This window comes from Ptychodera flava, chromosome 14, assembly GCF_041260155.1.
Source record: "Ptychodera flava strain L36383 chromosome 14, AS_Pfla_20210202, whole genome shotgun sequence".
Classification (NCBI taxonomy): Eukaryota; Metazoa; Hemichordata; class Enteropneusta; family Ptychoderidae; genus Ptychodera; species Ptychodera flava.
The window spans coordinates 3,262,254-3,280,739 of record NC_091941.1 but is presented as its reverse complement, the minus strand read 5'-3'; the positions used below and the strand labels follow the sequence as shown (position 1 = coordinate 3,280,739).

At 39.2% G+C, this 18,486-nt stretch overlaps 2 protein-coding genes across 2 annotated transcripts in view; both read left to right on the top strand.

Moving 5' to 3' along the window:
• The first annotated feature begins 809 nt into the window (after positions 1–809).
• On the top strand, positions 810–10,247 carry LOC139148972 (monocarboxylate transporter 13-like). Its single transcript, XM_070720448.1, has 5 exons — positions 810–1,253; positions 3,182–3,395; positions 4,634–4,774; positions 5,135–5,957; positions 7,247–10,247. Exons 2-4 carry the CDS (start codon positions 3,188–3,190, stop codon positions 5,437–5,439), a joined length of 654 nt encoding a protein of 217 aa, XP_070576549.1. The 5' UTR covers positions 810–1,253; positions 3,182–3,187; the 3' UTR covers positions 5,440–5,957; positions 7,247–10,247.
• A 6,637-nt stretch (positions 10,248–16,884) lies between these two features.
• Positions 16,885–18,486, top strand: part of LOC139149010 (inversin-A-like) — a 47,624-nt gene continuing 46,022 nt past the window's right edge. The window contains exon 1 of the mRNA XM_070720502.1: positions 16,885–17,417. Coding sequence (XP_070576603.1) covers positions 16,995–17,417 — 423 coding nt within the window. The 5' untranslated portion in view covers positions 16,885–16,994. The remainder of the gene's footprint in view (positions 17,418–18,486) is intronic.

Below are 18,486 nucleotides of genomic sequence, written 5' to 3'. Positions count from 1 at the left end.
GTACCCAAGAAAGTGAGGTTTTGCGTCGGGCCAACAACCTTGTGCCAAACAATGTGGAACCCAAATTTCCGAAGCAAACGAATGAGAGTGTTTAGAGCATGCAAGCAGGCCTGGTAGTCATCGGCAATTATAAGGAAATCGTCTAAATATACCACAAGGGCACTGATGTTGCGGCGGGCCATCATCCGCTTTACACTTTGAGTAATTCGGTGGAAAATGCTAGGTGATTTCCTAGCTCCAAAGGGCAAGCGGGTGTCATACATATAAGTAGGTGCAGCCAACGAACAATGCACTTTTAAAAAGGTCCTTACTATGATAAGATATATTGTGCATGACAAATAATGTGAACTGACTAATTTTAAGTCAAGAGGGTAATTAATTAGCTGTTCATAATTTACCCTCCCACAGAAAATTTTTTGACTTACCCTCCCACACTCAAACTTCATTTTTACCCACTCCCCACTTATTTTTGCCTGTTTCCCATCCCCACTGTGAATTTTTGAAGCTCCCTCGCCCTGTGGCGAAAAAAAACTTGCCAATTTCCCCTGCCCTGGAAACAATTCCCCTCAAAAAGTTTTTCGCCAAGCCCTGTCCCCAGGACAATCAACCGATATCCGCCCTGCCCTACAAACAAAACTAAAATTTGCTCCCCTACCACCTAAAAACATGTCCCCTGCCCTAGCAAAATTAAAATTTCCCCTGCCCTTAAAAATTGCTCCTGGAATAGCTTTTTCGATGAATAGCTCCGTTGGCTGCACCTGTATAAGTGGGAGACGAGTCCCCCTTAAAGGTCCATTGCAACCCCGCGGCAGGGAAATTAGACGGATGGATTTTGACTGACCTGTAAGCTGACTTCAAATCAACTTTAGCAAGGAAGCAACCAGGTGTGATGAGGCGGATGGCATCATCTATTGTTTGATATTGAAAGGAATCAAGGAAGGCATAGTCATTAAGAGAGCTACCCTCCGGTTGACTGCAATCATGTATGAGGCGGACATCAGAAGAATCTGGTTTGGGGATTGCTCCCAGGGCACTTACAATGGTAGGTTTATCATGGGTAATAACATATCATCACAAGGAGCTGCCATGGCCTTGACTCAAAAGGTTAAATATTAGCCATGACTGAAAGATGTTCATAGGGGATTACCCAGGCGGCTTTGCTGTCCCTGCTTAACTATGATTCGAATGTAGGGTGTTCTAAAGTCAATCAAGATTTTACTACATACAGGAATGAAAACTGGCTAACATATCCTGTAAGTATTATATTAATACACCGGGAATATTCCTCATATTTCATCACTATTCAGGCTTGGAAACAACAAATTGAACACCACCTGTTGTATAAGTCGAAGCCTTACGTAATTCTAAGCTCAAATAATTGTTTCAAACTTCCAGTCGGTTTTTAGCTACTGCGGGTGTTTGCAAATGTTTAATTTTTTTGCATCCGTGTTGCTGTTTTTGTTTGTTTGATTGTTTGTCTGTCTGTTTACTGTAGAACAGCATCTCATTTATCAGTATGCTCTGGCGATTTGTACTATTTTAATCTGTATTTAATGAGCCCGAAGGCAAATTTCTACTAGTATTTAGGGACAGTAGAGTATTTGAATTGAACCCGATAGGGGTGGACCATTTCAAGTTGCTATAATGTGGCTTGGAAGATTTTGGGGAAAAGTTAAAGAGATCGATTCTTAAAAAATAATATAGCCACTTATTGCAGGGAAATATAATAGGATTCCCAAAGAAAACAAATCAGTGATTTTAAGGGAAATTACAGGAACAAGGTAGGATTTGTCTTAGGTTTGATCATGACGTAACCAGGGTGTCATATAGGCCATGACGTAACCAGGGTGTCATATAGGCCATTACTTTTTTGCATATTTCGAAGACATCGGAGAATACTCCACATGGGCTGGTGTCCGAAAAAAAAAATCCGAGAGGGTGCCTTTGAAGAAAAATCCAACCGAGAATGGAACAAAAAATAAAAATAGCAGATATAAAGTAAAAAAATAATGCACGGACAGTTACTTCAAGTCTTTAATGTTGATTTTCGGCGCCCCCTCCTTCCACGGGCGCCCATATGATTGTCGGCGTGCTCTTCAGGCACACCTTGTTTAGCTCATGTGTTTACACACATTCTTCTATTGTATTTATGTATCAAGATACCAAAGGGAATACGAAAGGCCGTACTCTTTTACAAACACGCACGTGGGCTTATGCATAATGTTGTACCGATGTCTGTCTGTCTGTCTGTCTGCCTGGTGTCTCTGTCTGTCTGTCTGTCTGTCTGTCTGTCTGTTGATGCGATATCTCAAGAACAACTGATAGGATTGGAATGAAATCGTGTACAAACATTCTGTTTGGGAATGGCAAGAACTGTACTATTTGACTGGTGTGGTTGCATACCTGATGCTTATTTGCATTATCAATGAGTTTGTAAAAACGGATATACATTGAGAACGGATGAGATTTGATGAGAATATATCTGTCGTGTAAGATATTAAAGAGTGATATGAGAGTTAATTGCTATTTTGCATATTTGATGAACTTTTACAATGGATTGCCCTGACCATGGATGTAAAAAATAGACCAAAGTTGATGAAACTTGCTATGTACATTGAAGATAAATCCCTGACATTATTCGGCCAACCATTTTTTCACCCTGAAATAAAAAAAATGGAAGTCGAAATATGGGTAAATTTCATTATTTAACCTGTTCACGTGACCATTTACATTGAAACTGGACCACATTTCGATCTTTGATGTGTTTTCTTAGCGCTGTATTTCTGAATTAAGAATAACACGTTCAGCGCACAATCTTTATGGCCAACCTTATTTTTAATCAATAAATGCAATTATAAATTCCGAACCGGGTAAAATGCTAAATTGTAGTTGGTTTTCCCGAATACGAATAGAGACGTTAATGGCGAAACATCTAATTGTGCGATGTTGACAGCAAAGCGAAATTTGAAATTTGTACCACGTGAATCAAACTTTGGGAACTTTCAGTTTTGACCGGGGGGTCGATGGATAGCAGGGGGTTTAGTTTTACAACACTTCGGGGGGGGGTGTCAATGCTCATTGATTAACTTCGCGTAAACGAATATCATTGAGGAATATGAGCATTTCAATTAATGATATCTGTCAACCCTTACTTCATCGACTCATTGTTTCATGTGTTCAGGTAGAGATGACATCAAAACGAAAATTAAAGAACCCACCCGACGGTGGGTGTGGTTGGCTAGTGGTGTTGGCTAACTTCGTTTCACAAACATTGAATGCCGGGTGTATGTTTGCCACCGGTGTCATGATACCGCCACTGACAAGTTACTTTGAGGCAGACCTGGTAGAAGTGTCGACCATATTCTCCGTTGCTATCAGCCTGTGCTGTTTTGTAGGTGAGACCATCCATTACTTTTTTAACTTCATTAACATTCTTTTCGTGTTTTACCAAGTCAACTTCATTTTCAACGCGCTTATTGCACAGCCGTTAGCCCCCACCCCTCTTCAAAAAGCTGCGCAAAGAAATATGATAATTGTTAAAAGTAGTTAGTACCCCTCGAGTCGAAATTTAGACACTTAAACTTTTGCTCAAATTTTCAGTAGGAAACTTAAAATCGTTCTTTCGAACTCAAAAGTAAAACTACGGGGTCCCCATGTAAAATTTGACACTAGAGAAACAAATAACTCAATATATACTGACTCTTGAAATTCGATATAACCGACATTCTTTTATTAACTCCATGGGGAAAAAATCTAACTTTCGATGATAAAAAAAAACTGTAATATTCCATGGTCTTAAAAATGAAGCTTATTCCTAACAAGTGGTAGACCGAAAAGTATGTAAAAGTTTGAGAGTCCGAATATCTGTCCTCGAGCTGCATTATACTTTAAACAAGCTTTGAAAGTTGAAAATGTTGTACTAATGATGGTAGACAGATGAAATTGGAAGGAATTGTAAAGATTTCAGTGTTCGTCACAGGGTATTGAAATTGATAACAAGTTAGTAATGCTATTGAGGCTTGACAATCATTTCGGTGTGGATGTTCAGTAATTAGTGACTGCGTCGTCGTTTTCTTTCTATTAAGGAGAAATCGTGCAAAATTCAAACATCTAGACGGCCGACGGTCGATCTACATGTGATGATGTACATTACAAGTATGTGTACAGTACGGTAAAAAGCGTTGCCATATTGTCATTATTGGATGATTTGACAAGAATGATGAATATTGCCATGCTTTTTCACTTCTCCCTGGCGTGGGTGTTCTGATACAATGCAGGGTCGTAGCATAACCAAATTGCCAAGGGTTAGGGGGCAAAAACTATCTAAGGTTAGGTAGCTATTCGGTAATTTCAATAAATTTACATATTGACAGTACAGAAACGGCTACAGCCCTGCAATGTATCTCATTTACTTGTCAAAAATGTTTCTATACATGCTTTGTTGTGCCAGATGAGCGGTATATGTGATTTTAAGTCATACAGATTCTTTCGAATAACTACCGTCATTGAAAATCTTTTATTGTACAACGAACATGGGGAGATTCAGTGTTTGTACAATAGCGCAAATATCACAAAAACGTTTACTGTCTGTGACCAAGATATTGTGACCTGTCACCTGTACATCTTTCACCAGCTCCGTTCAGCAGTTTTCTTGACAAGTATGGAACTCGTACAGTGGTTGCTGCTGGGGGTCTTGTCTCATCTTTGGGTCTCATCACAAGTTCATTCGCCACCAGTATCTATTACCTTTGGTTTTCCTATGGAATTCTAGTCGGTAAGGGGAGTTCAGAGACTATGTATGTATCTGTGTGTGTGTGTGTGTGTGTGTGTGTGTGTATGTGTGTATGTCTTTGTGTCTGTCTGTGTGTTATGACCAATGTAATGGAAGTAGTTACCTAGGAAGGGTTTATGTCAAACCATGATTTGGTATAAAAGTCAAGTTTTAGTGCTCGACGACTTTTCAACCCGACAAAACGTTTTACGTTATTTCATACACACAGCCTGCAGTATAGTCCTTTACAGCAGCTATCCTTTGTGGTCTCCCGTGATTCTCTGGTTATTCGCAAAATTGGCCATGGATATACCGTACTGTGAACTTCACCTCTTTATAATTGAATTTGTTCTTACTCTACAGGTTTTGGCCATGGAATGGTTTATGCACCCATATTTTCTGTGCTTGGCATCTACTTCAAAAGATACCTTGGTCTGGCTAGTTCTCTAGCGCTCATGGGGATCGGCGTTGGCTACATGGGGTTCTCGCCTCTCAACCAATTTCTTCTGGACTCTTACGGGTGGAGAGGATGTTTTATGGTATTGTCTGCAATCAATGCAAACCTCTTTGTGTGCGCTGTTTTGATTCCCCCAATTGAGATGACCATTACCGTTAATCAAGAGGAAGAAGACCCGAAAAGGTTTCATCCAAAAATCAAAATCTCCTGAGCCAAACTGCAAGAAGCACTCTGGCAAAGTTTCACTTGGCGAACGCCTTGGCTATGGCTTTGTCTGCAGAACAAAAAGTTTTATTTTCGTAATTCTTGGAGAGGGTCTCAGTGCCATGTCATTTGCATGCACAGCCTTGTTGATTGTTCCGTGTGCCATTGGAAGGGGCATTTCTAGCATGTCGGCTTCCCTACTGATGTCATCGGTAGGGATCGCATCGCTTGTCGCCAGACTTTTGTCTGCAGCTTGCATGGACCTCCCGTGTCTACGCGACTCGCGTAAATTCATGCCGACACTGTCCACGTGGATACCAGCTACTTTCTTCATATGTTTTCCGTTCTCATCAACGTTCATCATCATGGTCATTGCCTGCACTATTATCGGCCTTGGTCAAGGTTTCTACGCCCCGAGCCTTTGGCTGCTTGTCAATAGAATTACAGGGCAAAATTACACCATGGCCGTTGGATTAACTCTGTTCTTCTCCGGTATTGGATACGTCACTGGTCCGCCGCTTGGAGGTGAGTGTGAATACAGGTCCCTTCCCATTTTGACCTAGCAGCATAAGGAAGAACCTTGTTGAACATGTTCGTTCGACCCTTTTACAAAGACAGTAATGGCGAAGGAAAAGTTATATGGTGATATTAATGCTGGGATTATATTTTTGAAAGACATAGTCCAATATTATATATTATTGCCTGAAAACATGGGTTTATGTGCCTGAGAGCAGGTGACAATTTGCCCGACGCCAGGAGGGCAAATTGTCTCCTGCTGCGAGGGCACATAAACCCATGTATTCAGGCAATAATATTTTTATTACATGCCTCCTCACAGTTAATGCTATATGATATTTAGTTACATGCATGGCATTTTTCAAACAATTTTACCATTATCGACCAGCATCAAACAGATTTTAACGAAAGTCAAAATAGCAGTGCACTGTGCGCGCATGGATATTTTACATCTAACGTCTACTTTGACGTCGAAAACGTCGAAGGGCTTCACTGGACCGGGTAACCATGGAAACCGGTCAGTATATCGTTCACCTGCCCGCTAACTCCCCGTATGTTCCTATTCAAATCAATGCACTGATTTGCACGCATATCGAGGCATGTAATAAGGTACACACCTATTTCATGAACGAGCCCATGGAAAACATTAATAATAATAATATTTTATTGCTTGCTTGTAAATATAGGATTTACATCACATTTGTGGCAATAAATAAATAATCCAGTCAAGCTAGCGGATAGTTTGCTACTTCTGCAGTTTTACTCGGGTCGTAGACTCTCCGAGATATAATGGAAAAGATCAACCGACCGTAGGATCCACATCATTTGAAAAATGAACATGTTTAAATTATATCCATGGACTGGTGGTTGGGGGCCATCTTTTTATATAAGGCATGACAATATCTCGTTTAACAAGTCTTCGATTCAGTCTGGTAATTACGAGATTTCAGTTTTTGATATGACGAGTTTGTCAATCTGAAAACTGCAATATTTCAATTCTAGTAATTATTATTTTTAAATCGATAGCAATCCTGAGTTTCGATTTCGTTCTCCTGCTGTATATGTATTATTGATTGCATTCCGAGAACCCTCGTAATCATCATGAATTAAAGAAATATCTCATCACGAGAACGACAAATCCCGTAATTACAGATATTTAACACTCGCAATTACGACATTGTGTGCTACGAAAAATGGTATACGAATACACTTCCATATGAGGATTGTTGGAAAACGTCGAATCTGTGATAGTTCAAGAAAAAATTCATATTTGTGACGTTAATTTCTTCATCTTTCAGGGTTTTTGTATGACATCACCAAAAATTACAAAGTTGCGTTTTCGATAATTGGGTCAGCGAATGTGCTCGGTGGTTTATTGCACTTGATAGCGGCGTTGAGGTTGCCAAAAAGCGAAAAAGACGACAAGAAAGATGACAAGAAGGATGACAAGAAAGATGACCAGACGGCCAAAGACTTCTCTCCAGTTGAAAATACTAAGTCTTTTGAGCTTGAGGTAACGGAATTGCATGTATCTACAATTTGACATGTTTGAGATACATGCATTTACTATATCCAAAGAGTACTACATCTAAAACACCTAGAATAGTTTTCCAGTTACATATGTATTTTCCAACAGTTAAACACAACAATTTGTCAAGACTCTCATCTCGGACTCACAGGAATATTTTATGATTGGCTCAGTTTTCAGTCATATTTCAACATGCGTCTTGTTCGACTCGACCAACTAAAGAAAACCGTATACCTGGCCATAAACTGACGTGTTGAATTGAGACATTTTATGAATTGCAGACTTATTCCACAGGTCAAAATCAAGCATCATGTATCAATGAATTGTATAGTATCTACACTGCTTAGTGACTGGCTGACAGAATATGAATATGCATGTAGGTCGGTTCACAAGGATTTACGAACTGTTCGAGAAGGAAGAAACGATCGTGATTGTCACAAGTCCCTTGCAGCCAAACGGTGGAGTGATCGCTCTTTGGCGATGACAAATATGATACGTATGCATTGTTTGCAGACATTTTTTTCTAATACAGCTTAAAATCACCTTCGTAGTGAAGTTATCCGTCACCCCAAAATCCGTAAACCATGGCTTTCTAAGGGGCTTCTCAAGTCTATACCCACCAAACAAATTATTTACACGACCGAGTATGAAAACCCATCCCAAAAGTGTCTATTACAAAAATAAATATAGGAGCTACCGAAATTGTTTAACAAAAGTCCTTAGGATAGCAAAGAAACGGTACTATTCAAATAAGTTTATGTTAGCCCAGGGCAATTCAAACAAAACCTGGCAAGTAATTAATGAGATTTTGAACAAAAGTACCAGGAAACTTACTCCCTGTAAAATTAATTCGTCTGCACCCGATACAGTTGTCTTGACAGATAGCACCGACAGCGCAGATGAATTCAACAGGTTTTTTACAAACATTAGCCCAAATCTTGCTTCTAGGTTTACTTCTGCCTTGAATTACAAACGATACCTCAGTGGGCGCTATCAGAATTCGTTCTTTTTTCGCCCTATTTCTGAACAGTAAGTCCTAAATGAAATAAAAAAGCTGTTGGTTACGATAAAATTCACCCTAAACGAGTTGTCGATGCTGCTAGTATCATTTCCCGTCCCCTTGCACACACCATTAACTGTTAATTATCCCATGCTATATTTCCCGATGCACTGAAAATAGCAAAGATAACTCCAGTTTTCAAAAAGGGACCGTCTAAGAAGTCAGTAACTATAAACCTATATCTGTTCTCCCCATTCTTAGCAAAATCTTTGAATCAGTAGTCAATAAGCAGTTTATGAATTACCTAGAGACTAAAAATATGCTTTTAGACACACAGTTTGGTTTTCGTAATAAATTTAGTACAAAGCTAACACTTGTAGACTTGGTCTCTGATATATCAAAGCATCTGGACAACGGTCATCCTACACTTGGTCTTTTTATTGACCTAAAAAAAGCTTTTGATACCATCGACCATACCATCCTGATACATAAATTGGAGCATTATGGTATCAGAGGGATTCCTTATACACTGGTTTGAAAGTTATTTATCCTGTCGAAAACAGTCTGTCAGCATTGACAATGTGTCATCTTCATATAGGGAAATAAAATGTGGCATCCCACAAGGGTTTATTCTTGGCCCAATACTGTTTTTAATTTATATCAATGACATTGCAAACTGTAGCAACTCCTTTCACTTTAGACTTTTTGCTGATGATATTAAGTTTTCGGAAGGCAATGAACTCAATCTAGCGAACATAAATTCAGACTTCCAGAATGTCTGTGATTTGTGCTAAGCTAACAGGCTGACTATCAGTGTTGAAAAGACCAACTTCATGATCTTTAAAACATCGAGAAGAAAGGTAAATGTGCATGGCAGGGTGGAAATTGACGGATGTCCCATAGAAAGTGTTCAGTCAGCAATTTACCTTGGGTTTCACTTGATGAGAACCTCACATGGAAGTCTCATGTTCAAAAAGTTGTAAAGGCTATAGCCCCCAAAAATTGGTCTAATTTCTCAGTTAAGGCAATATGTACCAAGACATATCCTTCTTTTGTTGTATAATTCACTCATTCTACCGCATATTACGTACTGTATTGAAATATGAGGCAATGCATTTACTTCCGGATCGTATCTGGAGCCAATACTCCTGTTACAAAAGAAACTTGTCCGTCTGATTACATTTTCTTCCGCGCTCCCTCTGCCATTTTGTTCAAACAACTTTGAATCTTAGATGTTCATATATGATCTGCGTAAAGATCATTTTGCCCATGATATACATCATTACCTAAATCTAATTCCCCATGATTATACCACCCGCTTTGCTTCTCTTGACAATTTTTCTATTCCTAAAGTTCATTTGACACAGAGTAAACACAATTGTACGTATATATGCTGCAACACTTCATTGAACTCCCTACCAAATCATGTCAAAATATTTCAGATAAAAGATTATTTGCAGCTGTGATAAAGGCGTACTTTCTCATGTAATTTTACTGTGTATTGTATTTTATTGCATTAAGCATTGTAATCTTCTTTGTCGTTAATTTGCAGTTAACATTTAGTAAACTACTATTATGCTTTTTTAAAGGTTTCTCATACGGTTACACTTGAACTCGCTATAGTATAATCACATTTGTTAGGGTTACAGACTTGACTAGTTCAAATAGAAGTATTTCCATGACCTTACCAGAAATACTTTTTTAGTTTTCTCCTTTTTTATGTACCATGTTCGTGATTTCTAAAGAAATAAAGTACTAATTATGAATATAACGCTGCGGTGTAGGACTGGCAAAGTCAGCCATAGATCCTCAAAAAAATTATACAAACGATAGACGTAAGAGAGAATACTAGAACACTAGAACGCAAACAAAAGCAGCAGAAACATTCAAATATCTTCCAGAACCTCGTGCCACCCTACAATGCGTTAAAGGCCTCGTTCACATATATATGTTTCAAGCAAGTTTTGACTCGTACACTCTGAGCGGAAGGGAAACTCAACCCATATAGTGATTTTTCAGATATTGCAGAGCGGAAAGGAACACCCAACCATAATCATATACCAAATTGATTATTTTATAACATTCAAATTTCATAATTATTAATATTTAGCTCTGGCTATGAATGCCTTATTGGCCTGTGTGAATGTAGACTTTTGATCGACTGTTTTAAACCCATCTTTTTGTAGGAAATGTAGAGTTTTTTACGGCATTATTTGGGCCAAAATATCGACTTTTAACCCCGATTTTACGTCAAATTTTAGACTTTGTGCTTTGTAGTTTTAACTCTCCAGAGTACCTGTACCCAGATCGGGGGGTAAGTGAGAAGGAGCCGGGAGAAGAATTGAAGGAAGAAAAACGAAAGAATCACTTAAAAACAACACACGATGGATATTCTCCGATGAAACAAGATAATCAAGAGCACAGTACAATCGAGATCACCCCAAATTGCTTCTTTTGTCGGAAATTAATCAGGGCTGTCTTACATACTGTAAATTACGTAGCCGTACCATCTTGTTCAGAATCAGGTGCAGCCAACGAACAATGCACTTTTAAAAAGGTCCTTACTATGATAAGATATATTGTGCATGACAAGTAATGTGAACTGACTAATTTTAAGTCAAGAGGGTAATTAATTAGCTGTTCATAATTTGCCCTCCCACAGAAATTTTTCGACTTACCCTCCCACACTCAAACTTCATTTCTTATTTTTGCCTGTTTCCCCTCCCCACTGTGAACTTTTGAAGCTCCCTCGCCCCGTGGCGAAAAAAAATGCCAATTTCCCCTGCCCTGGAAACAATTCCCCTCAAAAAGTTTTTCGCCAAGCCCTGTCCCCAGGACAATCAACCGATATCCGCCCTGCCCTACAAAAGAACCCTAAAATTTGCTCCCTACCACCTAAAAACATGTCCCCTGCCCTAGCAAAATTAAAATTCCCTGCCCTCAAAATTGCTCCTGGAATAGCCTTTTCGATGAATAGCTCCGTTAGCTGCACCTGCAGAATGTAACTTGTGTTTTCAGGTTCCAGAAACCCCTAAACTATAGTCAGACTTAATTACGTCTCCTGTATGCTATTCTTTCGAAGGTCAGTTTATATGAACACATCGTGCATGGTCTGTATCTCTTTGGCTAGGTGTCTCTCCCGGTTCTCAAGGCCTAAAAACACATGAAATTTCTCCAAAATGTGTTCATTTTTCGGAAAGTTTCTCTCATTCAAATATCTTTCATACCCAACGCCCCCTCTTCCCACTGGCGACAGCAAACTGGCCGCCCATTTGTCTCTCTTTGCTCTGTACATACAATATTTTAGAGAACATGGTTTCAAATACCATGCTAGATATAGCTTTGCATACATAGAATCATCAGGTACAATGTTTTGACAGGTGAGGGGAGTCACCTAGTTTCTTCTACTGATCAGTTTTGACTTTTTCACAAGAAAAAGTAACACGCATATTGCATTGTGCAAAAAATTGAGATATATGTTAGTATAATGGGAGGGGGGGGGGACACTATCATCAGTTGAAAGGGAGTACTTTAAATATTTTTGAGTTTGTCAGGGGGGACTCAGAAAATCAGTGAACATTTTCTTGATTCTCTCTTCCCCCTCCCCCGCCCGGGTTCAAAGATATTAATTTATGAACACAGCTTTATTTTCAGGTTACAGTAAGTTTTGTTCAATATTGGTGAATTATGATATTTCTAATCAGCGGTATTATTATTTTCCCGTATCTCCTGTCAGACCCAAGGTATTATTGAGACCCCCGTAATATACTCTTAAAAGGTGTTTGTGGACGCAGCCTAGCCCGGATCAAAGTATGGAGCTATCTCCCTCTAGCTATCCCTCTATACACATAGCATGCAATGGCTATCACATTCGTATATGTATTTGCTGAAACACAAATGAGCTGTTCTTATTTGTTTATATAGGTGCAATATCGTAGCTCTAATGTGAGAGGGTCAGTGTTTTAGTGGGTGGGTGCAACATGCAGTACAGCTACACTGCCAACTATATATACATATGGTTTGACCAGAAATCAAGTGCTACACCTCACTCACACAAATTACTGAATACATTTGTCCTAGTCAATTGTCAACCGAGTTATCTAGACTCAACATCGTAGAAATCTCTTTGTTTACTTGAGGACTGAAATTTTACCTACAACAGGCCCATCGTACTTGACAATATTCTGCAAGTGAAGGAAACAATCATTCGATCTGTATTTGCTACACGTAAACACAACTACCATCTACAAAGTCACGGTAGGCCCTAATCTACAAACATAAATTCACTCCCACATTTTTTCTGCCATTTACTGTATAGCATACAGTACCAGTCCCTCTAATACCGTGCACAACACAACACAAAGTGTCACATGTAATATTTTTTGCATGAATCCTATGGCGGGCATTGTAGCTCCTTTTTGTAGCTGCCAACTGTACCAGCAAGGCAAGGTTTAGAATATCGCCGGTTCGCATAGATCGTCGTCACTTTGTTTGAAATAACTTCGTTTGGAGGCGTTGGAGGAACAAGGGTAAATAAGTGTTCACATTTATGAATGTAAGGGATTATTAAATGGTTTTTGTTTCAACTAAATAATTGAGGCGTATAGTCATTATTAATTTATCTCCTTTTCACAGATTTGACAATGACAACATTACAGCCAGTTTTTTTCTGGCACTAGCAGTATTGCATATGCAACATGGTGTAACTACTTTTTCCTGATATATCAGATACGTTATCAGGTTTGATGCATTAGGTAAATTTCTTTTTAAACCTCCTCTGATTTTTTTGGTCTTTCTATTGCTTGGAATTTTTTTCTCGTCATCTGGCCTGCATATGTCCTTCAAAACCTTCGGTCCCCTCCCGGATACCTATAATGGTTTTCCTTTTAGGGACTGGCCAGTTTCTTCGGCCTGGGGGCCGGTGGATTAAGGGGGGGTCACCCTGTTTTTGACTTTGGTGAAAGCGGGGGTCACCATGTTTTTGAAATGCCCAATAGGAAGGGGGGGGGGTCAGTGTGTTTTTGAATTTCGACACAGGCTCATTATTGCCTAAAATGCATCGTGTCAGCCACAAATTTCATCCAGTTGCATTTTTCGGCGCGCCCTTGGGGCGCGTAACTTTAATAATCAGACATATTTTTCAGCACACCCAACTTTAACATATCAGGCATACATATATCAGAGATATATGTATGTTCAATATTTTTCAGCGTGCTCTTCGAGCACATTACTTTAATATATCAGACATTTTCAGCACGCCCTTCCTGTGCATGACTTTAATATACAAGACATATATATCAGAGATATCAGGATGTTTCATATTTTTCTCCGCTCGCCATACTTTAATAAATCAGAGATATATGCCAGAGATATCTTGATGTTTGCTAAGTGAAAGTGTACCATTATGAAATCTGCATTTCATATGAAAAGCATGACAAATTCCTGATACTTTTCTGTTCTCTCTATGAGAATTCAGTATGAGAAAGCAACATGCACAAATATTTCACAATATATATTTGATACAGTGACTTATTTTAGAGATAGAAAAATGACAAGATATCTTTCGTTCTCATTGATGCAACTGTTTTCCTTTGTGTCTCAGGTTTTCTGTACAATGATGCTTTTTTCATGACCAAAATAACAATTAAAAAAGGCAAATTTTGTCATTATTAGCTGTGCTTTTATGGTTTCAATGTTACAAGAAAAGGTCATCTCAGACAATGCACACATCAGATTTGGCTAAAATGCCTCTCTATGGCTCCTCAGGAGATTTAATTGGATGGCTGGCAAGTCTTAACACCCATCAAAGTTTTTGATTTACTGCTTTTTCCTGTTTGATATTAATGATTGACATCCATTTCTGTACAACAATTCAGGACATCTGGTTAAGCATAGAAAGTGTGAAATACATTCACAGCTCATTCAAAATGTACTGTATTCAAACTTTAAGATTGACACTTTGAAATTCCTATCTTACAACTGACATGTCAACAATTTCATTAAAACACAGAATGACTGTTAAACTATAAATGTATGTAAAATATCGCGTGTGGGGGGGGGGGTCACCCTGTTTTCGAAATTTGGAATAGGGGGGTCAGCCACTTTTAGACGTCGGCAAAATATAATCCACCCCGCCCCCCCCAGGCCGAAAAAACTGACCAGTCCCTTAACTGTACATAAAAGTTTCGAAACTTCCATAATGCGTACAGGTCAAAGTTCAGCTGAACTCTAAATTGCATGAGGAGTTAGGTATGGAATTTGAAAACATTAGGGAGCGTTCAGTTTTATAGGCGTGCATCAGTGCACCAGTAAAAATAAGTGAAACCCCCTTTGCCCCCCCCCCCCGAAACTGATAACCCTCTTTTTAAGATGACAACAATTGCATGACCCCGCCGCCAATTGTTTGGGTAAGTATTGATCCATTTTGAATGATAACAGTGGCTTTTACCGGTCAGACCGGTGCACAGATACAATATAACATCAGTGGAAAAGAGATTTTTTCCAAGATCCTGCTCTTCTTCCAAAACTTGTATACACTGTACAGTGTCTCGGAAGTTTCAAAAAGTTCTTGTGTTGCTGCCAATTTCATTGACCACAACATCATCATCCTCTTCCTCGGCAAAAAGCTCTGAGTCTGTGCCACTGTCGCTGCACCAGAATGCTACCTGAAGGATAGGCCTAAGCATATTTTATATTTATTTTAAGAGTTAGAATAAATAATTTTATATTTATATATTTCTTCCTCGTTGCTAATTGTCATTAAAACAAAGACATTGAAACTTTTTATTTTAATAGGCCTACATTCCATTTGTGTTTATTTATCCAGATTAAGTTTTGTACATTTCTTTCCTGAACCTGAAATTGGTCAGATATCAACAGTAGTACTATGCGACAGTTCAAGGGGATCCTTCAATGCAAGCAAGGTTTCAGTTTAACATAGCTTGCACCTAATCACTGCCTTATCACAGCCAATGGTTGATAGGAATTGTTCATTGCCCTCTGCGAGCTCAATTTATAAGAAGACAGCCTGTATAGATTTGCCAAGGCAAGATCTTCATATATGACAGATAATACATATACTTTTATTCAGATAACAGTTAAATGACTTCAGAGCATGGAATCATTCAGCTAATCATATTTATTTCCCAGAATATTTTTGTACACTGAAGCTGCTTTTTGATGGGATGGATACTTATGAACATCATGTGACCCCCTCCTCTCTGTGCCGTTTGCAAATTACATGACCCCCGCCCCTTTCAGTTTTCAAATTTAGGGTGACGATCCCTGGACTTCGCAGGCCCACTCCCGGTCTCGCCACTTTTAATTCCGGTACTCTATATAGTCAGAGGTTCAGAGATTTATGTGCTATTGGCTTACACGTTTTAAAGAAAAGAAATATAAAATAGGCTTACTTGTCGTCAAAGTCGACACGTCTGTAATGCCTTCTTGATGCAACAATGTTTCTGGGTAGTAGAGTTGATAGAAAACCACAAAAGAAAACAAAATGTCAGCACTTCAATTACGAGAATTCTCCACAATAATGTGCAAGTCGAATATCCATTAAAATAAGAGTAAACTTTACTTTATCGGATAACAACAAAAACAACAACAATAACAATAACAACAATAATAATAAGAGTCATAGTAATTGCTTATAAATGTTTACGTTTCCTTTTGTAGAAATGAAAGTTTATGAATAAGATTAACGCTGTTCATTTAGGCCTTTGCAAGAAAAAATAGCGACTAATAACTAACTAGATAGGTATTTCTTAGTTTATGTAATGTCACGTCGGAGGTACGGAGGCAAGCGGACGAATAGAATCTAGGCTAGGTATGAGTATGATCTGTGGGGTTTTTATTAAATGCTGAACCTTGTCTTTGTTAGAAGGAAAATAAGATTCGGTGTGTTTCATTTGAATGATCGATTTTGTTGAGAAAATTATTTATTTAGATTTAAATTATTTAATACAGACTACAAAACTAAACCATAAGCTTAGTCCTTCACAATAAAACTAAACTTCCATGGAACGATGGCGCCGTCACCAGTCTTGCTCGTTCTCTGTCGGTATCTCCTCTCTAGTAAAGTAAGTACAAAAATTAGTCGTAGTTTCCCCTGGTAACCATGTATGATTAGTTTAAATCCGGGTTGAAATTAAGTTCCGGAAAACAATTGTAAACCGGGCCCCCGGGGTGGGACTAATTGCCAACGAAAGTAAGCTTAGGCCTATATATCGTCGCTAAAAATATTCAGAATAGAAAATGTCGCGGAGAGAGAGAGAGAGAGAGAGAGAGAGAGAGAGAGAGAGAGAGAGTCACATACAGCAACTGGATATTCAATTATCCTGGATTACAAACATTCCGCTAAGGGGCAACCTGGAAAAGTCACGTGGAATGGTTAGCCTCGTTGTGGTCGTCACTCAGATATCGATCTAGTAAATATCGTATCGGAGCCAAACAAACAGCCATCCCCGTCACACTTGTTTCAACGGCCGGTATGTAGTCTTGATGGGTAATAGCGATGAATCTTGAAGACGAGCTACTATTTACGGCTCATTCAGGGAAAAAGAAAGCTTTGGATAAATTTCTCAAGAAAAATGGTACTAAAGTGGACATCAACTGCACGTCAAATGACGGAGCAACTCCGCTTATTCAGTGCGTACAGGGATCGCGAATGGCGAAGGATGCTACCAAGAACGAATATATACTATGCTGCAGGCGACTGATAGCCGCTGGTGCCGCCTTGAACCATCGAGATCAGCTTGGGAGAACGGCATTACACTGGGCCGTATTCTACAATAAATCAGACTTGGTTGCTGAGCTGTTAAATGAATCAGCTGATCCGAAAATTGAAGATGACGGCGGGCAGAACGTGTTTCACTTCGCTGTGCGGATACACGCCGTTGATTCCCTTGTAGTCCTGTGTGACTTGGGCGATACTGAGGTAAGGAAACGTCTTTTGGCTTCGGAGATCATTCATTCATTCATTCATTCCCCGCGAGTTCTTGTACTACACGTTGGACATGTGTTTACGGTCTGCAGTTTTGTGTTTTCCCGATCTCTCACTCCTTTTTGAATCGCTTTATTGTTGCGCTTGATAGATCTTTTTTTATATGCAAAGTGCCTTACGTCTTTTCACCTGTACCAAAACCGTGTGATTTTGAATGTGAAAAGAGCTGAAGCGGGTGTGTAGATTGTTTCCATAGAGGCTTAAATCTGCGATCAAATGTCTGTCTGTGTCAAGTCTTCGCCACAAATGTTATTCTGGTCGCGTTGAATGAAACTGTGAAAGTCCTCCGGAATGTTACCGGGAAGTACAATCATGAGACACGTCTCAAACGAAACCTCTCAGTCAGACATGTATTGTAACTGAACGCGCAAAGCGGAAGCATCAGGTGTTCGTTGTTGTATCACCATGCCTGCTGTTTGTGCACAAAACCCTTCCAGAATACAGTGGATATAAACCGCGCTGCAGTGTTGTGCTAGTGTCAGCCACGGGTAAGTACGATTCATAAACAGGACGGCGGTCGATGGGATCACCCACCCAGACTAAATAACACTGAGTGTGAGTGGGTGCCATCTCAGTTCTTAGTGTGGGGAACGCCAAGGAGGTCAGTGTTTGACTGTAATGAAAAACGGATCATGTTATTATCAAATAATTTAAATAGGAAACCCTGAAACTAAGGCTTCTTATTAAAGTCTCCTTGATGCTCAACCAGAGTAGGCATGCATTCAACGTGAGATGACAATTATCTGCCCACTTCCTGGCATCTGTTTTTTACTAAAGACACATCAAAATAATTTGGAAGTGTTGCCATGACAGCGAAAGATGATATGCTTCATAAATGAAATAAGCCATTTACTGTCAGCGCTTCACTGACAGTCTATGACGTAAAAAAAACATGCCACTCATAAATTTAAACTTGATAGCAGTTGACTAATGCTTCTGCCTTTGATTAGAAAAAATGAAACTGCAGAAAAATGAAAAAAAATATATATGCAAACATGCCAAT